Below are 26,233 nucleotides of genomic sequence, written 5' to 3'. Positions count from 1 at the left end.
GTCAAATTTTTGCCAGAGGATGTACAGGTTTTCCAGTGTTACATGACTTTTCTGGCATGTGTAAACAGATACTTCATATTGCGAAACTCTGACCCCCCCCAATCTTCCAAATAACAGGAGGCCTGTGAGAAAGAAATACGCCCCTAATATGAGAATGGTTTGGAAAATGTGGTATTTCCCCAAAAGGCTGTTTTTACAGCAGTGAGAGCAGCGCTCCAGAGGTATGTGGAAAACGTTTTCTCCCAGGTGGCTGGCTGTGAATGTGCCATACAGAAGGAAATTTCCCTGACAGATTTAGGTGGTTTGTGCGCAGTGTGTTCCAGCATAAATCGTAAGCTAATACATCTTTGACAGATGCTAAAAAGAGCAGCCAGTTGAAAAAAGACAAATGTTTACTCTTTGAAAACGGTAGCGCCAGATGTAAAATGAAATGTGAAGACCATAAAGAGCGATTAAGAGTGGAAGACTAACAGACATTGCCTTTATATGTCATTATTTCAATGCTGTTGGTGCCTTTAAATCAATCTAGCTGTAACCCTTAGGAGAGTGAAATATGAAGCATCTCATTTCTCTGTTTTGTACTTCACCTGTCATAATTTTATTTCTTGTACTTTCAGTCCTCCCATCAGCAACTATGTCTTCAGAGATGGAAAGACTCAAAGAATGAGTATTTTAACAAAATACTACAAGTCTGCTACTCCACAGTACCTTCTCAATAAACAATAACAACTGACTGAAGTCAAAACTGGTTAGTTCAATATTCTGTGTGCTGTGAAAGGTTTGCTTTTTGTTATTATCTTTTAATCCAAGTACAACAAGTTTAATGTGGTGTTGCTGCTCTGGGTTTTAATTTAATTATTAGTGATATGACAAATGAATCGCTTCATTCAAACCAACCCGTTCAATCATCCATTCAAGTCCCCTACTTAGGGTAGGCATATGCTCCTATACCTGACCTGACCTGACTTTTTTGTTTTAAGTACAAAATAATCAGCTCAACCTGTTTTTTCATAGTTTGAAGTTTTCATTTTGCTTTTAAAATCTGCAAGTGCACACAGAAAAATGTATACACACTTTTCATGTTGTGCATACTCTCAATCAGGATACTAACCTGACATGCCAGATAGACTGTTTCCTATATCAATTATAATTACTATACTATAGCTTCATCTGAGTCAATCGCTACACCAGCTGCAACCCCATGACTATCTCAAACTCATGCCGAAGAAAGGTCAGGAGAACAGCGAAAACATCTTTTCCATCATGAAAAGCTTTCAGTGCTGTTCTTTGCTCTGAATTAATTGAAGAAATGTGGTCCAGTTCCGACTATGGTACAGCTGCGATCTGAACTGATCGCGACACCAGCGGCAGCCATTACTATCAGCTTCCAGTACAATTAAACCCTGCCTGCTACCGCCTCGTTCTCCTCAAATGACACTAATTGGTCAGGTTTGTACTCAGACTGTTTACTCTTGTTTCAGATTGGAGCTTTGCAAGATGGATTTGCCTGATGACAGGCATGGAATCTGGTCAGTCCATCTGCTCTGCAAGGTTATATGGATGCCTGCAGCAATAAAATATTGGTTGAGATGTGTTCCATTTCTCTTCAAAATTTTCTCTTAGGGAGAAAAACTGTGATCCATCAATTTCTGCTGGCCAAGAAAACTACTGTTTTAAAATGATACATCTTCCCGTATTGAAATATTGGTAAATTATTTTTTAACAGCCAAAACTGAAACCATTGAGTGCAAACGTATTTGTAACTAAGGTAGTGCGGTGCTAGAATTTGTTTGCACCAATCAGCAATTTAAAAAAAAAACAGAAATTTACCTAAAAACATACAACACATGTATGTCAATGTGGTGCCTAGGACTTCTAATCCTCTTACAGTGGTATAAAAAATAACAGGAATATGATTTTTTGCTAGTACTATATCAAAGAATAAATTCTGGTATTGTCACGACCCAAAGCAAACAGACATTATGCAGGCTCACATTGAGGTGGAGTGGGATAACATTGCCCCAGAATGAGTACGAAAGAGAAGGAAAGAAGTTCGAAGAAGAAAATAGGAAGGGTAAAAAAAAAAAAGGAAGTTCAGTCACCAACACATGACTCTTAAACTCTACATAACCACACTGACACATAGAGGAGCATATTCAGCTAAAAACGTACCAAGGATTGGTACACTGCTTCGTTACAAATAAAGACTTCATATGCTCTATAAATTATGCTTTTGGAAATCAATTTGATTTTTTGTTTTTGTTTTTTGCTGTGGTCCTTATAAATTTTTGTATAAAGTGGTAAAATGTCTTCCCACCTTCTTTTCACAGTCTTCACTCTTAAATCTTTCATTCTTTCTGTACCTTTTTGTCATATTTAACCACTAAACACTACAAAACTGATCTAAAAAGAAGTTGCTATATATTAAGTGAAAGGCTAAGGTTGCTTATGCATTGCAACTACATTGTTTAAGTGTATATACACTTTCATTTTAGATTCAAATAATAATCCCATTGACCCCTAATAGGCTCTATCTAATTTTGTAACAACCACAGCTTCCAGATCTCCCATGAGCCATACCACTTTACACAGAAATTCCAATTAGACAGCCAAGAGTTTCTAATGCATGCACCATTCAGAGCTACTCTAATATTAAGTGTATTAAACCCCCTAATCTGCAGCCAACCCAACCAAATCAGGTCACCCTGATGTGGTAAGGAGGAAAAACAGAGCTGCATACAGGACCTTTTTTGATTATAGGACCGCCAAAGACCTCCCTCTTCACTCTGCATTTACCACATTATGAAAAACAGCAAACCTATTTCGTACGAGGACCACACCGGTGTGGTTTTATGTGTAAGAGAAGCAATGCCAATAACTACCTAGGCAGGTCAGCCTGACAAAAATACATAATGGAGAAAAGAGCATTTATACTTCTGAAGCACAAAGTTGCACACATATACCAAGCAGAAAGATTGGAGATCTGCTCATTCATCATCAGCGAGGTAAGTGTGTCTAAATTAAGTGGAAATGACCATGTATAGTTATTAAACATCAAACTAAAAAAAAGTCTGACTAAAATAAAATGCTTCCCTAACACCAACTCTTTAAGATAGGGAGGATATTCAAAAGATTGTCAATTTAAGTAATAGGAGGTTTGTGTTTTCTGAGCCAATAGTTGCAAGTACCATAATTATAGCGCAATTGCAGAAATGAACTGAACCATCAAGGCAAATGTGGAATAAATCCTGCCAGTAAAAATCACTCTTAAAATGCATTTTTGTAGAGTGCATACTGAATTTGTAAAGTATATTAATCTCAAGTGTGTATGGGATGACACTGTTTTTTTTATCACACTGAGATTTATCATGGATACAGTGGATTAAGATAAAATGTTCTTGTGTTCTTATGTTCTTATTCTTTCATAATTTTATGCTAAAAAATCATACTCATTCACTTTGGTCCTTAGCAGAACATAAATGCTTTGGATTTTATGGGGAAATGAGAAACATGTATCCATCTGAAACACCAGCACAAAGTCTTCAAGTGAACAAATGTTTCCTACAAACACAGACACATCTGTCTTTCTGTCTTTATCCCTTCCATAATTTAGATACTAGCTGCTCTTTAGTGTTTGGATCCAGTTGTACAGTGCAGCTGGGCCTTCCAAAGCTCATGGAAAGAAAAAGTAAGAATAAATCCATAAATGACAAAGAAATTTAGGACTGAGCAAAGGACCTTTTTGATTCACATTAGGTAGCAAGTCCAATAAATGCTGTCACCTTTAGACTTCACATAAACACCAGGGATTCAGCCTATTTAGGGGCCTTAGTTCACATGAATTTAAGGTCAATGTGAGGTAAGTGTTTAAACTGAATGGTACAATAAACTGGATCACCTGCGTTGCAATATTAATTGTAGTACTAACAACGTACAGGATATCTGACTGTGAAGTTTATTGTAGACTTACTGTAGGAGAGTAAGAGAGGGTTCCTTCACTGAAACCTTACCTCTCCTCTAGCGGCCATTTTTTCGGAGCAGGGGAGCTTGCTGGAGGGCAGGTGGAGTAAACTTCAAATAACAGCATGACAGCACCACCTAGTGGACTAACATGGGCACAAACGATAAAGGGGGAAACCTGCATGAATAAACTCCAGCACACGAATAATGTCAACTAGGAAACATAAAACTAGCTTAGCTAATTTAACACAGAAGCTAAAAGTGAGAGTCAACTTCGATAAACGTTAACCTGCTTTGATAAGTCTGGTTACTCTGTTCGCTAACCTGGAAGTTTGTAAGGTAATAAAACCGTTTTAGATTTACTTTAGTTTTAAAAAGTAGTGGAAAAATACCGTGAATGTACAGAGGAAAGTGGGTTTTTTTTTGACAAAACCCCAACGTCCATGATGAACCACTGTCGGCCGCAGCGCGCGCGCGCACACACGAGACACGAGGGTGAATCCCCGCATGCGCAAAGCCATCTGGCTTCTTGGTGTCTAGGAGATTGCAAGAAGATGATGAGCTGAGCGGCAGGCGCAGACTGAATGCATAATTGGCCTATCTTAGTCATAGAATTTCTCTTGCCTTGTCTAGTTTTCTTGCCAAATTGCTGTTTAATGTCGAACTGTACCGTTAACCGTTACGGTGTAGAAACCAAATAGCAGTAACGGCAGGAGAAAGAGCGAAGCAGTAACTGAAAGGAGTTGGGCATCAAATTGCACCGGATGTCATTACACGCTCTTAAATATCGAGGACGTAAGTAACTGCGACGTTTTTTCTGTGTGGTGTGCTCTATTTGTTTAGCATGTCAAGTGCTTTTCCTCCCTTTTCCTTTTATAACGGTTAACTCCCTGTTTTAGGGCATATTTAGGGCTTAATTAAGTAGCCTTGTTGGAAAAGAGCCAAGTCCTTTGTCTGCGACATATCAACTATTTTAGGTGGGTCAACGGAAACTCTATTCATTAAATAGAATAGACTAATTGCTCATTTATATCTCTCTAGCCTCAGTAGCTTCTACTCACCCACCTGTTAAACCTGTGAAAATGCCAGTTTAATCCACCTTAAATCCCTAAAATAAAAGTGGTGGAATTTTTACATTGTGTGTTAAGGAGTTTATCTTTTTTAAACAAGTCTTTTTGAGTGATATTTTGGATGTTATTTGTACTGTTGTTCGATTACAATAAGGATGTTGATCTAACAGTACAAGTTTATTCTCCATATTATTCATGATCGTGCCGTTTTTGGTGGGCCATTTCACATGTAGGCAGATAACCATCGGACAGGCTTGTGGGTCGTTGGGCATTTGTACTTAGGCCTACATCTAAGCTCGTAGATCAATTGAATTTAAGCCTCTTGGGCGAAACCTGCTGACACATGCGGCCCCTGCCTTTTTGTGTGCGCACAGACCCGGTTAACCCTCTCTGTCTCATTTCACAACGCGGCCCACTGCCACTAAACTGACTATGAGGTGATTTGTATGTTACTATACGAAGTGCAACAAAACACATCCATCCTGCTGATTATTTAGAGACACCATTACCGTAACATTACTTAAATAGCTAGCACTAGCCTGCTACTCATTGGTGGGCACTTGTTAGAGTTCTTTAATATTTAAAGGGCATCTGATCTGACGCATGGGATTAATTATAGATTATTATGGAGACAACTTCTCAGCTCCAAGTTGAATAAGATCCATTTAATAAGTAACACTGCTTAATTACAGTCAACAATATGTACATTTTCATCAGGTATCACCTTCTTTTTGTCTCATTATCTGTGCCATATTTGTGCTTTAAGTAAGCTAAAAGAAGTGACTAGAGATAAATTGGGATAATTTTTATATTTAAATCTTTTCTCTATACATCTACATATCTGTAATCATAGATCCTGCTGTCTTGGAGGGAGGGTAGTGTCCAGAATCTAGACACAAAAGATGCACCCTGTATCCTCCATCTTACTTTGTACCATAACCTCAAACTGTTGTGACTGTCTAGCAATCATAAGAATCAATGAAAAGTGCATTAATATCACGTGGATGTCAGTGTTACAATAAAGTCTCAAACAAGGGTGAGAGAAAAGAGGCCCTAATCGGCTCTTTTAGGATGTTTTCAGCAGCATCACACTGTAAGCAAATTGAAATGGAGAAACAGTATCCTTGCATTTTTACTGCTTTAAATTTGACACAGCATAACACAAATCTCTATACTTAAAGCTTCACTTTTTATTGAATATCATGAGATCTAAGATGGCAGCTTTGGAAGGATGCTAAAATACTATCTTTGGGATCAGTCCTGGCACAATATTGTAATGCAAGGCAGAAATGAGTAGTTGTCAAGAGTTTCATAATGCTTACTGTACACAATGATTGTGTAGTGTATGTCCTCATGCCACTACTTACTGATGGGACATGTATGTTCTGTAATTTAATTTTGACTTACTTTTGTCATCTTGCTCCCTTCCTCTCTCCCTCCTCCTCCCACAGTATAATCAAGACCAGAGCCATGGAGGTTGTAACACATTTTGTGAATGACACGGTAGAATTTTACAAATGGAGCCTTTCTATAGCAGGTAAGAGCTTGACAATGCTTTCGATGTCTTGTTTACAGCACTTCAGCAAACTTTCATCATAGTAAGAATACTTTATATGTTCACTATGACTGTTGTCTATAAAAAAAGGTCCAAGAGCAGACCTCAAGTATAGTAAAGTCTGTTAGGTTAGGGATTTTCCCTCAAAATACATAGTGCAGATAATATATCTGAGCTGATGGCTTAATAATGACTACAAAAATGTTTCCTGATTGATGTGATTACATCTTGTGCACTGCCACATTTACAACATGATTCAAAAGAGTAAGATTATCCAGTGTGAGAATATCACATAAGAATAATATAAACTCAAACACTGGGCAAAATCTGCTAGAAGTGTCTCAAGTGGTTAATAAAGGCCCTAAAAGAGGATCTGCCTGTAATGTTAGCAGCATGAGTCAAGTGTAATAGTGCATTTATCCATCTGTGGTAACTTGTTCAACTGTAGTTCTGTTGCTTTATGTTGCTACTATTTTCTAACCAACCAAATCAATTATCCTTCTTTCTCCAGACAAGAGGGTAGAGAACTGGCCATTGATGTCATCTCCCCTCCCCACTCTGGCCATCAGCTGCCTGTACCTGCTCTTCCTGTGGGCGGGGCCTAGATACATGCAGGACCGCCAGCCCTATACACTCAGGAAGACCCTCATAGTGTACAACTTCAGCATGGTGGTGCTCAATTTCTACATCGCCAAAGAGGTGAGGAGTCAGGCCTTGTACAGCTACGTAAGGTAATCAGTGTTTATAATAGAACATTGACTACTAATCATTTGGAATAGGAGAAGTTTGTAATAGGATCCTGAAAACTTCTTTCAATACAAGTGTTTGCCACACTTCAAAATAGCTTCTACTTTAAATTTGGAGACTTTACACTCAAAAGATCAGCCTAAAAAAATTTAACTTAACTTGAATACTTTAGAGGAATGTTGTCCTACGCCACAGCCCACTATCATCTGACATACTGTCTGCTGACAAATGAACAAACAGTATCAAATCCAACCAAATTGCTGTTCTGTCATTCCTGTTATATATATTGTGTCTTGTGTGCAAATTTTAGAAACGTTTTAGGTCTAGTCAAGGCTTTATGTTATTCCTGCTAAGCTTCAGGCAAGGAGTTATGTGCTTTATTAGTGTTTTACAGCACATTTTTACAGAAATGCTTTTTGTTTTCTATTTCGTTCATGTCTGATAACAAGCTGTAGCTACGAAAAGTGAAGGACAGAATGTCCTCTATATACAACCAATGACTAAATCTGTTCTTAAAACCCTGCTGGTTGTGGAAAACTTTAGTGTAAAAATATGAAACTCTGCAGGACCAACAGGATTTGTTCATGTTTGCACCTTTAGTTTTTTTAAAAAGAGGGACTACTGGTGTTCAGTCATTACTGTGGCTGTTTGCAGCTGTTGCTATGTCAAATCAGAGTTATGAAATGTCAGCCATTTTTCTCCCAACCTTTGTGTAACTTTGTTGTTTCTTTCTTACCACCAGCTCCTACTAGGCTCTAGAGCAGCCGGGTACAGCTACCTCTGTCAGCCTGTCAACTACTCCAATGATGTCAATGAAGTCAGGGTAAGCTCCTAGCAAAACACACATCACCCCATCCACGCACATCCAACACCAGTGCATAGATCCCACTTCGTGAGCAGTGGCACTGAATCTGGGTACGGATGGTATAATCCGGCTGTTGACGTTAAGGAGATCACTGTTTCTATATATCAGTGTATTTAGCTAAGACGGAGGTTAACAGAGGAAATAACACACAGTGATGAAGGTTAATTTCTCTAGTGGTTCAGGACAAAGTGGGCGGGCCTGTTGTTAGATAGGTCAGAGTAATTGGTCTCACCACTTTGAGACTCCGCCCATATCTCCACCTTCAGGCCTTCCATACTGGCAAGATGCCACTGCTTATAGAGCAGCCATGTGGGTATTCTGCACTTGTGTATCAGGCTGGGAGGAGTGAAGTGAAGACAGGTGTTTTCTGACACTTGAAGCATGTTTGATTTTAAAGTCTCAAATGAAAATTTGATAATTCAACTCTAAATGTCTGAAGAAGGATCAATAAAGGATCAACTGTTCCTTCTTACAAGATCTATAGCTGAATTTCAAAAAGCCAAAATGACTGAAATATTTTTTTTAGAAAATATGGTTTACTTACAAACAATTAAAACACTGCAAGGTGGTACTATTTTTTTATTTTATTTTTATTTTTCTTTCCCTTTCTTTTCTTATATTGCACATCTTGCAATTACTTTATGCATGGAATAAAAAAGTAATACACTATCTATAAAGGCCCCCATGTGTCACAGATCATGATCCCTTCTCTGCACTAGTCATAATCAAATATGGTGTCATTGTATTATTTTGTCTTCTTGTATAATTAAGAACAACCCTCCGCAGTAATTCTCAATCATTTCAATTTAAAAAACTGGTATTTCATTTTACATAAAATATGCTAGAGAGTGGTGGATTGATATTATTAGCTTTAAATATTTATTGATATTTTCTTTTTACCTTATAACACTGTATAATTTACCTTAAGATTTTCATGAAATTTTCGAGTTACTGAGTTTTTAGACTAAAAAGGCAATATGACATAATAAAAGCTTTTCAGATTCCCATCCTGAGCATGATGTAAAAAAATGGCCAACATGTGAAAAAGGACCTGAGGCTGCAAGCATTCACAGCAATGTCGAAATGCATCGACAGTTTAAAGATGTTATCTATCAAAGATTTTACTGCATACCTTGGTGTTAGGGTATCAGCTGGACCTGCTTTAATTCACTCCTCTCTGTTTCCCATCTCTAGATAGCATCTGCTCTCTGGTGGTACTACATCTCAAAAGGAGTGGAGTTTTTGGATACAGTCTTCTTCATCCTGAGGAAAAAGTTCAACCAGGTCAGCTTCCTGCATGTCTACCATCACTGCACCATGTTCATCCTCTGGTGGATCGGAATCAAATGGGTCCCTGGTGGACAATGTGAGTAGAAAAGAAATACACAATCTAGATAATTAATTTTCATTACAGTTTACTTTGTCTCATGAAGCTGTCATAACAGTCTTTTGTAATAACATGACCACTGTCACATCTGATATAAAAACTCTATCATCTCTCCACAGCATTCTTTGGTGCAACCATCAACTCCTCCATCCATGTCCTCATGTACGGTTACTATGGTCTGGCAGCATTGGGACCTCAGATGCAGAAGTACCTGTGGTGGAAGAAATACCTCACCATTATTCAGATGGTGTGTGCTACTTATCACTACATTTTTGTGATTAGTGTAAAAAAGATGGACACTTGGATTGGTTATTACCTCCAGTACTCATCATGAAACACTTGTCAGTATGTTTAAAAAGAGGGGAGGGGTCAGTATTATTCTGGTTTGTGTTGAATTTGCCACCCTCTGTTGACAAAGCAAGAACTTGTATCTCTTTCCAGATTTTTTCCTTTACAAATACATCTCATACTGTTTCATTTTAACAGTCCATGGCAAACAATGGCTGGTTCTGTGGTCCAATGTTAATCACTTTTTCTGACTCCTAACCCATAGCAGCAGGGGTTAGAAGTAGTAGTGATGGAACTTATTAATCTAAGAAGCGTCTGTATTAATTTTGGTCTCTTTCAAAGCTAGCTTAAAAATCTGTACATAACTTTCAGAATGAAAAACACTCCAACTGCATTTTTCAAATTTGGTGTTAATCAAAATACACCAAGAATTTGTTTAAAAGCCACTAATATATGTAAATATTGTGACTTTGGCATAGAATTATTTTAACTTATCTGACATTTAGTAAACCAGAAGCTGTTAATTACAGTGTTTAAAAATAATGTACTACTACTTTGTACCTCTTGCTAAGTATGTGATGTTGTTTTAACCATGCTTGTACATTTTGTGTGCACCACAGATCCAGTTCCATGTGACTATCGGCCATGCTGGCCACTCCCTCTACACTGGCTGTCCGTTCCCTAACTGGATGCAGTGGGCTCTGATTGGCTATGCAGTGACCTTCATCATCCTCTTCGCCAACTTCTACTACCACGCTTACCGACGCAAACCCGCCTCCTCGCAAAAAGGGGGCAAGCCCATCGCCAACGGCACCTCGATGGTAACTAACGGTCATAGCAAAGTGGAGGAAGTGGAGGAAAACGGCAAGAGGCAAAAGAAAGGAAGAGCGAAGAGAGAGTAAAGGAAGAAGAGGGCTTGCTTTGGACGTTTGTTTTAAGGGCCAGAGAAGGAGGGAGGGGTGGGGAGGGACAAACAGAGAAGTTCATACCTGACCGGCTTCATCATCCCTGCCAGTTTTGTAAAAGGATGCAATTTGTGACCAACTTTGAACGGGGGAAGTGTAGCAGTGTGTGTGTTTGTGGGTGTGTCTGTCAGGGTTTCTGAAAGGAAGAGAGGGGTGTTGGTTGTCTCCATAAGTTTTTTTTAATCAAGAAAAGCAGAAGGCTGTTCACGTAGGCTCCGCGCTTTCCTGTCCAACTGTGTTTGGGACCGTCAAAGGACCAAAATATTAAAGGACCTACAAACCGCTCAGCATCCACTAACTTGTCAACCAAAATTCACCTCCAACTTTTGTACTCTGGATACCAGTATTGTTTTAACTGAAAGCTTAAATAGTCTTTAAGATGCTAATTTATATTCTAGTACTCTTAAAAAGTTTTATTTTAACTATTACCAAAAAAAAAAACATGCAGAAATTTAAGCCAGAGCTGTTTTTGTCTTGGATCGGGGAGAGATTTTGTTTACAAAATCAGAATAAAATCACACTACAATGCTCTCATAACTGCCATCAACTGTATTTAAATACTCCTTACTCTACAACTACCAACATTGCTGTTTAAAACTGATATGACTGCTGCATTTTCAGAAGAAGAAGCTATTTTTTCTTTGTATTTATTGTGAATTTACCTGGTTTAAAACACTTTGGGGAAGAGGGGGCTTTAGCTTTTTTAGAATTTATGCAAATTTGTGGGTATCTTTGTTATAATGTTTTTGTGTGGGTCCTCATGATTAATTTCTCTTTGCTGTGCGATGTAGCTGAGGTGCAAGAATAAGAGATTGAAGTTCAGCTCAGTGTTGTCTCACTGCCATGTAGGACTGAAGGGAACGTCTTCCTGAGAAGAGCTTTTTTAAAAAAAAATAATAAAATAAAACAAATGTTAAATTCATTGTCTTACTTAAAAGGAAAGCAACACAGCTTCTGGCTGCACTTATAACTGAAATAAAGACAATGTCAGCACCCCACAGTTTACATTTGTGTGTCTTTGTGTTACGTCTAGTCTATGCAGGTGTAAATGTTAGCCACTTTACAGCTAAAGCAATGTTGTACCTAACTTATAGGATCAAGATGTTGCCCGTAAGAAACCTAATCTGGAGCCAAAACCCTCCCATCCCCCCATCGTTCCATCTCATTCCTCTCCTTCCTCCATCTCTCCCTCTTCCATGTCAGGATCTGCAGGATGGAAGCGGCTCTTAAAGGTGTGTTAGGGAGGCAGAGGTAGGCTGTGTCTTTGGCCTGTCCAGACAGATCTGTCCTAATCTTTGGGGGTAAATTGGCTTTAGCTTCAAAAGAGCTTATTTCCACGTCACTCCGTGAATTACCCAGGAAAGCAGGTCACCGGAAGAGAAGCCTCCACTAATCTGCCATCAGGGTGCTACTGTAACTTTCAAACTGTATAGATTAGTTAACATTAGGCTGAAATGAAGGGGGTATCTTTTTGTGTTATTGTTTTATTTTTTAAAAAGCAGAGTTAAAATGCCTGTCTAGTCAGTTCAAAAATAGAACAAATATAGGATTCTTAACTTTATGAGAAACTACCACGGTCTACTTTTTCATGTTTTTAAGCATTGTTCAGTTCACATTGTTACTACTCCCTTTGCATATTTTCCTGACTTGCCACCCACTTTTCCATTAGCCCATAAAACACATTGTTGATCCACTAATGGCTTCTTTAAATTATTCATCTGCTATCCTTTTCCTGTTGTCTAAAAATTTTAGACTGCTTCTTCTGTCTCTCCTAATACTTCATCCACGGGGACACCCAGAGTTTTTCCATGCTCCGCCACTTTTCCCCCATCCTTTCTTAGACAGTCTCCCATCTTATCCTGACACACCACCACCTGTCTCCCTGCACCCATGTCATAAGGTGGAGGTGGAGGGAGGTCTTTGGGAGGTCTAAGGGTTCAGATGTGAATGATAGACTAGCTGGGATGAGGAGGGGAGGAGGTGTATGTCCTCCACAGGGACAGAGGGATCTTAGCCAGGTACTAAGAGGATTGCAGAAGGGCCGAGGCTTTTCTATCAAAGGCATTTAGCACAGGTCACTATAACCTGCATCCCTGCTGCTGCAGGAACTAGTTATACATCCCTGTATGGTTAACACTGCTGTAGGCTAGCTTTAAGTGCATTCTGGTGTACAATTTTACATTTAAATACAGATTGAAGAAAAGGTTTGAACCACATAGCTAGCCTCAGAACACATAAGTCTGCCTTGACTTTAATGAGCAGTTAACATATGTAGGACTGTCTATTCCTTGGCTTACTGACCCACCCTTGAATCTGAGAGCGACAGTCTGTTGGAGGGTATTGGGTCATTTTTAAAGGGGTTAAATCTCTGCAACCCCTAACCCATCACTCATCTCATCTCATTAACAATTATATGACTAAGGAGCTCATTCAGCCTAACAGAGTTCAAATAGTCAGCGTTTTATGGGCTCTCTTAGCTGTGAGGGACAGGTTGTGCTTAATGCTGTATGTGAATGAAGAGCACCCTCTACTGGGCCTGAATTCACTAATATGTCATTAGTGGGTCAGAAACAGCTGAGATGGGAGGCATAAATTCTTGTAAGTGAAAAATAAAGATCACTGATGCAGTGCATATTTTGTGTAAACCATTGTCATGCAAGAAAAAAATGTTCTATAGGCTACAAGCAGGAATCATCAAACGGGGCAAGGCTAAGGGTACTGCTGCTGCAATTACCTTGCTAAGTTTGTGTTCAGTAAGTGCTGGCTTCACTGCAAAAGTTGCACAGAAGGAATTGAAAAGATGAAGGCATCAAGGTAACACCAGCAACATAACAGGTCAGCTTGGAACAGAGAAGTACAAGACTCAAAAGAAAAAGAAGATTCAAAATCACAGCAGTGTAGCAACAACGATTAGTCTTTGACTTAAAGCCCCTCCAATCCAAACTCGATGTCTTAACATACTACATATGTTGGATAGCTAGATAATGCTTTGGCATTAGTATCATAAACATGGAAAATGGGGAAAGGAAGGTTGTGGGGGTGGATTTCCACTTCCTGGTCTGACGTACATACCTACGTCATATGGTCAGTGCCCCTGCAGTGCCTGGTGGTACCCTGTGTCAGCGTGTCTCCACAGTGCAGTGCGGTAAGAATTCAGCCAAAATATTAAAACGCCTTTGTTTTAACTTTGAAATCAATTTGTGGTTTTCGTAGAATGCACTCCATCTTTACAAGTAATGGACGGATGAAGTCGACCTACACCTCCTCAGTAAAGTTTGACTGAGGGTCAGGAGGATGAGGCAGGTGGAGGAAAGCGGCATCTAGTGGCTTTGGACCGATAATAAAACTTGTAGTTGTTTGAATGTTATAATTTTGGCGGTTAACTCGGAAATATGGTAGCATCTCAATAAATTCTTGATTTCTCAAAATGCAATGAGTTCTAAAATACAAAGGTGTGAATTGTAGCTTGTGTATAAAGTTTATTTTTCAGTAAACAGAAAATGAAGCCCGCCACTAGCGTCGCTGCAGACTCTCCATCACCGTCCACATTCACAGCAGACAATAGCGCAGGGAGGAGGAAGAGGAGACAGCACCGGGCTCCCTCACCGGCAACAGCCCAGGAACGGGCCACAAAGCGAGCTCAGAGACACCGAGGCCGGTCCGCATCTCCTCTCAGCAAGGGAAGGAGCAGACACACTCGGTTTAAGGAGACTCAGTGGTCCGCAGACGGAAGGGAGAGGGAGCCCGAGAGCCACGGCGGGGCAGCTGTTCAACCGGATGGTGCTGAAGCTGGTGTAGTCGGAGCAAACAGGGCGGATGCTGTCGAGGAGGATCCGATAAATACATCAACACCGGCTCGTCGTTCTACTCTACGCCTACCATGCATTAAATCAGACTCCTCTCAGCGTTATTTACCAGACAAAGCTTCCCTTTCTTCCACCTCTCCAGCGGAGGAGAGACGGAGAAGAGCTGGAGAGGAGAGCGGGAGAGGCGGCGTGTCTCTGGGCTGCAGCCCGGGCCTTAGTTTGGGTTTGTGGAGAGCAGGATGCTTGCAGGCTGAATTGATCCAGTTTCACCTGCATAAGAGACTGAAAAGACGCGGAACGAAGATGCAAACCAAGACGGAAAACACAGGGACAGAGGAGGCCGCTGTGGGAGAGACGGAGCCGGCTGGAGAGGCTACAGAGGCGGGGTCCGTGACACAGCAGGACCAGGACCAGGATCAGGCCTATGAAGACGAGATGGAGAGGCTGCTCGAGGAAAATGAAGATCTTAAGGTTTGATACAGCTCCTTATTTGTGGACAGGATGGTGCTTGGTCATGAATTTGTTTGAATATAACGGAGAAAAACAAGGCTCCATGAATTGAAGGCCTCCTGAAAAAAAAACATTTGTTCATTGGGATGGCATAAAAATGTTTCAAACCTTTTTACAGCCAGGGGTCACATGAATAAGATCTATATTTTTTGGTCTAATAGCTTACTTCATGATCTACAAATATCAAGTGAATCTGTGATAAACATTCTCTGTTTTTTTTTTAAATAGAGACATAGACCTAAATTAGACACAATGGCCACGGTTGGTTAACTGGTTATTGATCACATTGTTATTGATCTGCTTGAATCAGTGTTATCGCTCTAAAATGAGGGACAACCAAGAGTCTGTGTTTTTGTCACCATGTCATGTCTCAGTTGCAGGAAATGCCCCCCAGCAAAAACAGAAGACTGACAAAGTAATGTTTACACCTAGCAGTTGCTATATGTTTGATATCAGATGACTGTGTTTTGTTTCTCCATGTAAGTACTAGTGGGAAGCTTGGCTCATGTCCAAGCATCTATTTTCTCCATCCATGGAGTCAAAAGCTATCTTTTGTAAACAATTCAATCAGTGAACGACTATCAGGGGTTTCAATCGTATCCAAGTTTTCATTGTGATGCACAATCTTCACTGTGCTCCATCCAGCTTGAAATTGAGGAGATGAGGACCGAGATGGACGAGATGCGGGACACGTTCTACGAGGAAGACACTTGTCAGCTGCAAGAGATGAGGCGTGAGCTGGAGAGGGCCAACAAGAACTGCCGGATCCTGCAGTACCGTCTGAGGAAGGCAGAGAGGAAGAGACTCCGCTACGCCCAGACGGGGGAGATCGATGAGGAGCTTCTCAGGAGTCTGGAGCAGGATCTGAAGGTACAGGGGAGGAGGGGTTAATTAAAGGAGCCATTTTTGTCCAATTTTTGGTCAAGGTGTGTATGCCTTTAAAGAGTTGGCTTTTCAAAGTGGCTGTTTCGCTGTTTACTTGTTTCTTTAGAGTTTTTTGGCTTGAAATGCAACAAATGTGTATTAATCTATCATGTGTGCATGTAAAACATGGAACATGAAGTGTTTTGTTCTCAATATATAAACCATCCTGCAGGTAGCAAAGGATGTGTCCGTGAGGCTGCACCATGAGCTGGAAAAAGTGGAAGAAAAACGCACAAAGACAGAGGAAGAGAATGAGAAACTGAGACAAAAACTTATTGAGGTAGAGGTGACCAAACAAGCCTTGCAGAATGAACTTGATAAAACCAAAGAGGTAAGTTACCTGCAGCTGTAACACATCCATCAGTTTTTATGAATTATACTATCTTGTAGGCTAATTTCAGTCACTAAACAATACCTAAACAGTCAAAAATCAGAGTGAGAATGGTACAAATACACAAATGGAACATACTCATACTGTATATGTTAATCTAGAAAATGAATACTTTTGATTTTTCTGTCCTCACACAGTCTCAAAAGAGAAGAGGAAGCAAAGATGCCCAGAAGACAGACAAGAAATCTGCACAGACTCCTACAGAGGTGAGATGTTTGGAAAAAAAATAAAATAGAGGAATCATTTCCCACAAATGAGAAATCTCTTGATACATTTAAAGGAGAAAATCATCAGGGAGTGCCTTTCTAAGGAACATCTGCCTTGCATCTCTTCTAATAAGGGGTAATCTAATCTTTTATAAAAAAAAATGTTTTTTCTTCCCAAAGCCACTTAAGTCCATTTTTCAGAGATGTTCTTTCATGATCTTTACCAGATACCAATTAAACTTATTAAAGTGAACACAAAGCCTGCTGGCTTATTTGAAACCTTATATGATATTCTCTTGCCCTTCAACTCTAGCTGCCCTCAGCAGGTCCAAACATAGCTTGAGTCTTTTAAAATAAGTGTAAACTTAAGGGTTAGTGAGGAGCTTGCAAAGCTGCAGCAATTACTTTAGACTTAGCATATGTCAAACATCCAGGAAAGATAAGATTTTGGCTTAAAAAAACTGTGGCACAAGATCTTCTCTTGAATCCTAATCCTTCCGTCGTTATGTCTTATTGCAGAGGCCAACTTTGTGAACTTCAGGATTAAGTTGTGACCACATTTCTACTCAAATGCCCTCTAGTATCTTATGTAATTCTGTATGTCTTAAGGAGGACAACGAGGACCTTAAGTGCCAGCTAGCTTTCATCAAAGAGGAGGCTGTGCTTATGAGAAAGAAGACAGCCAAGATTGACAAAGAGAAGGACCGCTTGGAGCAAGAGCTGCAGAAGTACCGTTCCTTCTATGGAGAACTGGACAGCACCCATCCTAAAGGAGAGGCTGGAGGTCCGCCGACCACCCGCGAGTCAGAGCTAAAGCTACGGCTCCGTCTGGTGGAGGAGGAGGCCAACATTCTGGGGAGAAAAATAGTTGAACTGGAGGTGAAGCTGACAAAGTTAGATTGGTTTATTAAAGGGATAATGCTTCATTTGAGTCTTAAAAGTGTTAAGCTTTTCTCCCTCTGTCCCTCAGGTTGAGAACCGTGGCCTCAGAGCGGAGTTAGACGATCTACGTGGTGAAGGAGAAGGCGCTGGAAGCTCTGGGTGTGGAGCGATGGGTGGACCAGGTGCAGGGCGAGGACTCGGCGATGACTTGACAGAGCTTCGACAGCAGCTGCAGCTGGTGGAGGATGAGGCAGAACTGCTTAGGAGGAACCTAGCTGATGCTGAAGATCAGAACAAGAGAGTGACTGCTGAGCTGAACAAGCTACGGTTCAAAGCGGGCACACATGAGGGAGGCTCCAGGCATGGGGGAGGAGCGGGAGGAGGTGCAGGAGGCACAGGGATTGATGGAGCAAAGGCAGAAGCTCTGCAGGAGGAGTTAAAGGCAGCAAGGCTACAGATAAATGATCTAAGTGGCAAGGTATAACATACTAACTGATATTACTAAAATTATTCTGGTTGTGTCCTTTTGGTTATTAGATTTTTAAAAAAACTGTCGTTTTCATGAAGTCATAAAGTAAAAATGTCTGTTTAACCCTAATTTCATATTTTGTATCCTAATGTGTACTTTTTGTTGGAATTCTGTCAAGGATGGTGAATTAGTACTGAATTTTCAAATATGCTTAAGAGGCGGGTCCTCAAGACATAAGGTCTCCTGTAACAGATTCCAGGCTGCAGGAGCAGCATACCAAAGACTCCTTTTACCCATTTCAAGGACAGACTGTGGGAACAGATAGCAAAAGTAAATAATATGACTCGGTCACAGAGCAAAGATTCTAACCTCAAGCTCATTTCAGATTAATAAAATCATACAGGTATGATGGAAGATTAAGTAAAGCCTAATGAATAACAATATGCCAATGATTTAGCCAATGAATTGCCAGTGAGGGCCACCCAACTCGGTTATACAGAATACATGATAAGTTAAGTTAAGGACTTTAAAGATTCCTTTTAAACCTTAGCGCCCCATGGTATACTTTATTCAAAGATTTAAGGCATTGAAAAGATGCATGTATGTAGAGAACAGCTCTATAATCAGCATAAAAGTGTCAGAAACAAGTCTTTTCTTTGCATCAAAAGACTTATCTCTTTAATAAAAACCCAGTAATAGCTTTAACTTCTTTACAAGTTGCTCAATCCTACTTACTACATAAGCATGCAAAGAATGATAGAGCTGAGAATGTGAAGTTTAGGGAGTATCCCCAAGAGGCACTTTAGACTGGCTGCAAAACAATCAGAAGTCATCTACGTATGCATTCAAGATGTATTTTTACAGTGTAAAACAGACCATGCTTCCAGCCTGGCTCATAATACAAATTTGATCTAAATAGCTCATTTCTTCACCAGCACACACTGTATGCTGGTTGGATTTTTTTTTTTTATAACTAATCTATTTTGATGCATTATTCATAATAAGATGCAGAGCTAATCTGACTGACGGGGGACGTGTTGTAGCCGTTTATTGGGAGGCTTAATGCTCAACTCAGCTCCTGCTGTTTCCCTAAAACTTCTCTTCAGAAACCAAAATGTGCCTTCAGTGAGACTTCCATGTTTTATGCGGTAAATGGGTGCAATTGAAGCAATGATGATAATTTTTGTTCATCATATTAAGCGTTTGGCTTTTGTGGAGGCTGATGAGAATGACATAAATTTTGCAAGACTGAAACAAAGAAACACTGGATTATGTAAAATAGACTTTATTTTTTAAAAAATATCAAGCGTAAACAAAGTGAATGCAATTCATCCCTGTCTGAAAGTGAATATCTGTTCCAGTTATGGTGAATTATGCATAACTGTTGGCCTTTTACTCAAAATCCTAAATTTATATGACACTAAAGAAAATCATGAGACCACCAAAGTTTGAAGGAATGAGACAGGCACATGAAAATATGCAAAAATTCTAATAATGTCATTTTTAGTAAAAACCAGTTAAAATTTTTTAATACTGTCCGTATCTTTGTTGTTGTTTAGGTGATGCAGCTGCAGTATGAGAATCGAGTGCTCCTCTCCAACATGCAGCGCTATGACCTGGCCTCCCATCTCTCCCTGCGGCCCAGCCCCCGGGACAGTGATGCAGAGAGTGATGCTGGTGGTGCAACAAGTGGTCGCCGTGAGAGCGATGAAGACTCCACCTCCTCCCGCCTTCTACCGCCACACCGCAAACGTGAGGGCCCTGTGGGTGGGGAGAGTGACTCTGATGAAGTCAGAAACAATAACGGCAGCAGCCGTTGCATGACACCCACACGGGGACTCTACACTCCTCCTGGACCTGAGGGTGCTGCCTCCTCTGCTTTGGCACGCTTCCTGCCTAGTGCCCGGTGCAGCTTGCGTGACAGACAGCAGATGATAGACATACGTGTGGAAGCAGAGAGGCTTGCTCGGACCATTGACCGACTCATTGCAGATACTGCCACAGTCATCTCAGAAGCAAGGGTCTATGTTTCAAACGGTGACCTGATGTTTGGGAGAGGAGGGGAGGAGGGTGCAGAGGATGATGGGAGCAGGATCAGGGAACATGAGCTGCTTTATCGCATTAACGCTCAGATGAAAGCTTTCCGAAAAGAACTGCAGTCATTCATTGACAGACTGGAAGTGCCGAGGCTCGAGGACAGGGAGACAGATGAGCCACTTTCTGTGAGTTTTCAAGGATGAAAAATAAATCTGAGTATCCTGGGGGCTTGGGAAATGATTCAATTCAATGATTCAAAAATATAACGCTGATTCTTTTTCTTCCTTTGTCTTACATTACCAACCTCTTGTTTTTCATCTGTTATGGTTCACCTTCCTCCAGATGTTCCAACCGATCATTTTGCTCATCCTCATACTTGTGTTGTTCTCATCCCTCTCTTACGCAACAATCTTTAAACTAGTCTTTCTTTTTACTCTTTTCTTTGTCCTGTGACGTACGCCTCCCTTAATTCACATCATTCCTTGTTTGTTTTTGCTCTTTTGATTTTTTTCCCCCTCCCCGCATCATTTGTTGCCAAGGTAACCAAAAGCACAGGAAAAGCTCAGCACTTGCCAAGCCTGCAGTCAAACTCAAGACAGAGTGGCTAGATTCAACACTGGAGTCTACATTATCCATAACACATCACTGACAGCATCAGTTCCTCAAGCAGGTGAGTAAATATATATAAATGTCCTGTTTCATTAGAAATTGTACTTTGGGTTTGACACCCACAGTGCAGTAAAAATATACATAGATCAAAATTTATCAGTGTTCAAATCCATAAATAAAGGTAACCCTTAGTGGGGAAAAGAGTTAACTGGGTTCCAAATTATTATGCAAATGATAATTTTCCCTGATTTTCCTAAATAGTCAATGGAAATGACAGTGTGTATAATTTTCAAGTCATCAGCCATTAGAGCGTAATTTAGATTTTATGGAACAAACCTCCATAACTATTTTTTGTAAAATAAAATAACTCAAAATGCACTGTTCCAAATTGTTATGCACAACAGAGTTTCAAAACATTTTTTAGGTTGTAAAGAACTGAAAATGGTCATTTGTTGAATTTGCAGCTTTAGGAGGTCAGATTAACTAAAATCAAAAGCTATTTCAATCAAAACATCTTGACAGGCCAAGTTGCATGTTAACTAAGGACCTCTTCTTTGATATCACCTTTACAATTCTTGCATCCATTGAGCTTGTGAGTCTTTGGAGAGTTTCTGCTTGAATTTCTTTATAAGATGTCAGAATAGCCTCCCAGAGCTGCTGTTTTGCTGTGAACTGCCTCCCACCCTCATAGATCTTTTGCTTGAGGATGCTCCAGAGGTTCTCAACAGGGTCGAGGTCAGGGGAGGATGGGGACCTCACCTTGAGTTTCTCTACTTTTATGCCTGTAGCAGCCAATGACACAGGGGTATTCTTTGCAGCATGAGATGGTGTGTTGTCATGCATGAAGAAAATTTTGCTAGGTGGTAAGTCATAAACTCTATGCTTTGCCGAGGTCATTTTCACACCTTCAGGACCCTAAAGGGTCCTACCAGCTCTCTCTCCATGATTCTGGCCCAAAACATGACTTTGCCCCCTTCTTTGGTCACATCGCAGCCTTGTTTAGATATGGTGGCCATCCACCAACCATCCACTACTCCATCCATCTGGACCATTCAGGGTCACATGGCACTCATCATCAAACAAGACTGTTTGAAAATTTGTCTTCATGTATTTTTGGGCCCACTGCAACTGTTTCTGCTTGTGAGCACTGGTAGCATTGGGGTGGCAAATAGTAGGTTTACTAATGACTGCAAGCCTCTGGAGGATCCTACACCATGAGGTTTGTGGAACTCCAGAAGCACCAGCACCTGCTTGCTGCTTTGTAATGGCATTTTAGCATCTGCTCTCTTAATCTGATGAATTTGTCTGGCAAAAACCCTCCTCATTATGCCTTTATCAGATCAAACCCATCTGTGCTCTGAATCAGCCTTAAATTTCTTCACAGCATGATCATCATGCTTAAGTTTTCATGAAATATCTAATGTTTTCATACCTTGTCCAAGGCATTACAGTATTTGACTCTTTTCAGTAGAACAGAGATCCTTTTTCTTTCCCATATTGCTTGAAACCTGTGGCCTGCTTAGTAATGACGAACACTCTTCTTAGGTAGTTTTCCTTTAATTGGGCTCACCTGGCAAACTAATTATCACAGGTGTCTTAGATTGTTTCAGTAATCTAAAGAGCCCTGAGACACAATACCATCCATGAGATTAATTAAAAAACAAAAACACTGGATGTTTAGGACACTAAAATCGAATTTGCACAATAATTTGGAACGCGGTGTATTGCATGGAAGCTATCAACAAATGTCGAGTTGTGGCTAGATAGGAAGATGTTTTATATATATATATATATATATGTTTGTGTGTGTGTGTGTTTGTGTGTCACATAAGCCCCGCCCTTTCAGAAAAGATTTTTTTCAAAGTAGATGTCCGTTTGAGCTAATTAAAAGGCATAAAATGCCTATTGTTATCAGTTTGGTGCAAATGTAGGAAGTAACACCAGCAATGATGTGTTTTGTCATAGTTCAGTCAGCTACTTCAGTGTACAGCTGACTGACTGTGTTCACTACTTCTTTAATTTCTAACTGACATCACTGTTATCTAACTGACATTACTGCCTACAGTTAGCTAACTGACATTACTACCTGACTGACATTACTACCTAACTGACATTACTGTTGGCTTACTTGCATTGTTATCAGGGCTAGGGCTAGCATCTAATTAGCCAAGTTCAGAAAAAGCTTGTTTTGCTTTTATTTTGTAATTTTTTTTTTGTTAGGCAGTGCTCTTTCAGGTGATGCAAGACTTTTTAATTTATGTGTCTACACTCAGGTCACAAGTTTCCTATCAGCCTACTTTCAGTCCTAATCCTTAGTTAGTTAGCTAAATTCTATTGGCTCTTGTTTCACAGCATGAAGGTGTTACCTGTCTTAAAGTCTATTTTGGGTAAAGAGGAAAAAAAATATTTCCCAAAAACTGTCAATTTATTAAAAGGGTTAACAAGACAGTGAAAAACAGATACTAGCCATGAGATGTTGCTGAAAGGTCTAAATGTTTGTGAGCAGCCTTTGAGTTGAATATTATGTGTACAGTTTCATGAGGAAGGAGTTTAAGAAATGTGAGTCACGTAAGGTTAACCTTGCGTTCATTGAGCATTAAAGTCACAAGACGAACCTTAATCACCTTTCCATACTGCTGTATGCCCTGGTCTAACCTTGTTGCTATATATATTTTCTCTTGTAACATGACAGCAGTCACCACCTCTTTGTTTTTCAGAACAACACTTGCTGTACTGTCCTGTTGTTGTTACCTCAAGGTAAAGTAAGGATCATGCTTGTTTTTAACCCTCTCATTAACTCCTGAAAGGTTTGACAGGGAACACAACAGGTGGAGGAAAACTGAGGATGATCCCTGGGATTCAAACTGGAAGGAATTCTGGTGATTAAGTTGAGTGCCAAACGTTAGATCTAGCCCAGGAAGGGGGGGCAGTAAGGCCCAAAAATTCCCATCAGGACCCCTGATTAGAAGCCGGCACTAGTAATTGATGTTGTGGCAGATGAACGGTAGCAACTGTCTTCAGAAGTCTCTGTGACAGGATGAGTCAAGATGACAGACCTAGGATTTTGGTTATTTCAGGACATAGTTTCAGATTGTACATATTTTGCTCTTCCACACAGCTTCAAAAATACTGTCGCAGAAGCCTGAAATATTTCTGTTCTTGTTTAACTAAGATGCTAGAAAATTTGTGATACATGAAGTTTGATGTCATTGAAGAGTCTGTGAAGAGTAAATTATGGCTGAAAAGTTGCCAAACATGGCAGGCATCCACCTTGCAGTTTCCTTTTCGTGACTAGCTTCAATAAAGATATTATTGACTGTGACACATTATTACTCACTGTGTCACCCACGCCCATTTGGCACCCCTTGGAAAAATGATTTGCAGTGGGGCATGGTCACAAGACAAAATCTGCCCAAGCACCCTAAAGCAGAGTAGCAACAGAGAAACCTATTGGCCAGGCTCACAGCAGCTGAAATAGCTATGTAAACACTTTCCCTCTCACCGCGAGCACCAGTAATTATAGCAGGGATGCTGGTGACGACAGTTGTCCCATCGAGACTTCAAATGCTGGAATAAATTTGACATTATGATATTTGATCTCAGCTCCAATGGCGCGCCCACGTAAACACAGTGGAGCGGTATAAAGGCTGGGGACCCCGGCTGGAACAGAAGTTGTTTACCCCTTAACTCAGCACTCCGGACTTAACCCCAACACCGAGGCGTGACGAGGAAAGGGGGCCCTTTAAATCCTGTCCACTTCAGTTTACGTAACACAGAGGAGGAAAAGAGAGGGGGAAGCAGGGGAGAGAGGGGAGTTGACAATTTGGCGACTAGGGGAGTGAATGTGTTGGAGAGGCTGCTACTCACAGAGCACAGAGACTAGAGCAGACTGAGGATTTTTACAGGAGGACAGCAAAAACTTTAATTCTTAAGAAAGGTAAGGGCAGCATTTTATCACTACTACAGACATTGTTAATGGCAGTTAAAATGTTGATTTATTGTGGTTTGTCCCTTATTTGATAGGTATTGTGGATATATACAGTGCAGAATAATTTTAAAAGTGGGTTTTTTGACAATGGAAGGCAGAACTTTAAGTTATCTTGCTGCCATGTTTTAAACTCATTTCCCTATTATTGATATTTTCTGCATTTTTTAAAAATCATAATAATCTATGTTATTTCAAAGTAAAATTAAAAGGTACATTTCCTCTTTGTTTGTTTTTATGATACAACCATTCTGTCCGTCTCTTCCATGCTCACAGGCCATGCAGCCAGTTTACTATGCATAGTTACAAGATTATTAATATCTCTACTCTTACATCACAGGTGGGAGGGAAGTGGATGGTACATTCGGGCACTTTCGCCCTGGGTACTTGTTGTATTCAGAGGGCAACAACAACATCAACAAACAAGGCTGACTTCATGTGACTTTTAAGGATTGCTTTAACTGTTAGGCAGCTGGAACTCCAATTGGTATACAACTACATGATATTATTGATTACTTTTGGCTTGGAAATGTTTATTGGATTTGGGGACAAATACTCTGGGCTGCACCTTGGGTGCATCTGAGAAATTATGGGGCTGAATTTCTAAGGGGACATTTTGTTTTTGAACACTGAGGGTCAGGGGGCAAGCTGGAGGTCAAAGTGACCAAGGGTCTAAACACTTTTAAGTGCTGTCATGCAATACTCTTGTCCACACGTGCTGCATAGGTAGACTTACATGCCTGTGAATTTTGAAGAAGAATGCGAATGGAGAGAGCCATGAATATCTGACCCAATTGAAGGAAGAAAGTGTCCAGCACCAGCATAATAAGACATTTAAGCAACACACTGTAAAATTATTAGAATTGGTAGCATAAAAAAAAGTCTTAACTTGCTATAATTCAACATTGGTTTGTTATTATTCAACCATGGACTTGAATTTTTTATTCATGTTGAATTTGTTGTAAAGTGTCAAAAGTATTTTTCAAGAAAAAAAAATACCATTTCAACCAGATTCAGAGTTAAACATACACTAAAAGACAGAGAAATATATTTTCAAACAAGACTTGTTTTGTTCTTTCATGAAGTATTCAAACCCTCTTTTTCCTATGTGTTTGTCATTATAGTGTTTCCAGGCCATCGATCCTTCTGCCCTAACTGGCTACCAGACAGTGACCTCTGACAGGGGAGTGAAACAGGAGTAGGGGGAAATTGCCATTTAAAAAGGCCTGTGGGTATCGAGCTGCCCACGTCATGGCAGCCATTGATCTGGAGCGCGGGCTGGAACACGGCGGCCGGGGCTGGGGGCCAGAGAGGCCGGAGCTGATGGACAACTTTGATTCAGAAATGCAGGAGTGGGAGGACCAGCTGCAGGACATCCAGAGAAAAATCGAAGAGGTGGGATTTCATTGAGTGGATTAAAATGATAATATCTTGAGCTGCTCTTTGTGCTGTTGTCGTGCCTGTCGATAGTTCAGGTCAGGATATTTGACTTGTAATATGTGAAATAGGGATGAGATAAGCACAGCACATTACACCAGTCCATAACATAACCTTTTATGTTTTTGTTCCTTGTTTTT

General features: G+C 40.3%; 2 protein-coding genes and 1 long non-coding RNA gene across 5 annotated transcripts in view; 2 read left to right on the top strand and 1 right to left on the bottom strand.

The window, feature by feature from the left end:
- LOC121521208 overlaps positions 1–4,092 on the bottom strand; it is a 28,678-nt gene extending 24,586 nt beyond the window's left edge. Inside the window, exon 1 of the long non-coding RNA XR_005992831.1 lies at positions 4,011–4,092. This is a non-coding gene — a long non-coding RNA (uncharacterized LOC121521208). The remainder of the gene's footprint in view (positions 1–4,010) is intronic.
- A 129-nt stretch (positions 4,093–4,221) lies between these two features.
- On the top strand, positions 4,222–11,823 carry elovl4b (ELOVL fatty acid elongase 4b). Of its 2 annotated transcripts, none has more exons than XM_041804982.1 (7): positions 4,222–4,299; positions 6,482–6,567; positions 7,097–7,284; positions 8,075–8,155; positions 9,392–9,563; positions 9,704–9,831; positions 10,493–11,823. In XM_041804982.1, the coding sequence occupies exons 2-7, from the start codon at positions 6,501–6,503 to the stop codon at positions 10,772–10,774; spliced, it is 918 nt and encodes a 305-aa protein (XP_041660916.1). In that variant the 5' UTR covers positions 4,222–4,299; positions 6,482–6,500; the 3' UTR covers positions 10,775–11,823. The 2 variants fall into 2 exon arrangements, with proteins under 2 accessions (XP_041660916.1, XP_041660915.1); XM_041804981.1 differs by lacking the exon at positions 4,222–4,299 and adding an exon at positions 4,508–4,755.
- Positions 11,824–14,337: 2,514 nt separating this feature from the next.
- Positions 14,338–25,915, top strand: LOC121521037 (protein SOGA3-like). Of its 2 annotated transcripts, none has more exons than XM_041804748.1 (9): positions 14,338–15,114; positions 15,799–16,023; positions 16,250–16,408; positions 16,606–16,674; positions 17,284–17,553; positions 17,645–18,034; positions 19,585–20,247; positions 20,405–20,732; positions 25,781–25,915. In XM_041804748.1, the coding sequence occupies exons 1-8, from the start codon at positions 14,338–14,340 to the stop codon at positions 20,513–20,515; spliced, it is 2,664 nt and encodes an 887-aa protein (XP_041660682.1). In that variant the 3' UTR covers positions 20,516–20,732; positions 25,781–25,915. The 2 variants fall into 2 exon arrangements, with proteins under 2 accessions (XP_041660682.1, XP_041660681.1); XM_041804747.1 differs by lacking the exon at positions 25,781–25,915 and adding an exon at positions 23,389–23,456.
- Positions 25,916–26,233: the final 318 nt, after the last annotated feature.

The sequence above is a fragment of the Cheilinus undulatus genome, linkage group 14 (assembly GCF_018320785.1).
Source record: "Cheilinus undulatus linkage group 14, ASM1832078v1, whole genome shotgun sequence".
Lineage (NCBI taxonomy): Eukaryota > Metazoa > Chordata > Actinopteri > Labriformes > Labridae > Cheilinus > Cheilinus undulatus.
This window is presented reverse-complemented; position numbering and strand designations above follow the sequence as displayed.

What these genes read in the sequence shown, in the direction of transcription:
- elovl4b (XM_041804982.1), top strand. Translation starts at nt 6,501, where the DNA reads ATGGAGGTTGTAACACATTTTGTGAATGACACGGTAGAATTTTACAAA. An exon ending in ATGGAGCCTTTCTATAGCAG is followed by an intron (nt 6,568 to 7,096) that starts GTAAGAGCTTGA and finishes TTCTTTCTCCAG; the next exon opens with ACAAGAGGGTAGAGAACTGG. An exon ending in ACCTCACCATTATTCAGATG is followed by an intron (nt 9,832 to 10,492) that starts GTGTGTGCTACT and finishes TGTGCACCACAG; the next exon opens with ATCCAGTTCCATGTGACTAT.
- LOC121521037 (XM_041804748.1), top strand. Translation starts at nt 14,338, where the DNA reads ATGAAGCCCGCCACTAGCGTCGCTGCAGACTCTCCATCACCGTCCACA. An exon ending in AGGAAAATGAAGATCTTAAG is followed by an intron (nt 15,115 to 15,798) that starts GTTTGATACAGC and finishes TGCTCCATCCAG; the next exon opens with CTTGAAATTGAGGAGATGAG. An exon ending in GTCTGGAGCAGGATCTGAAG is followed by an intron (nt 16,024 to 16,249) that starts GTACAGGGGAGG and finishes ACCATCCTGCAG; the next exon opens with GTAGCAAAGGATGTGTCCGT.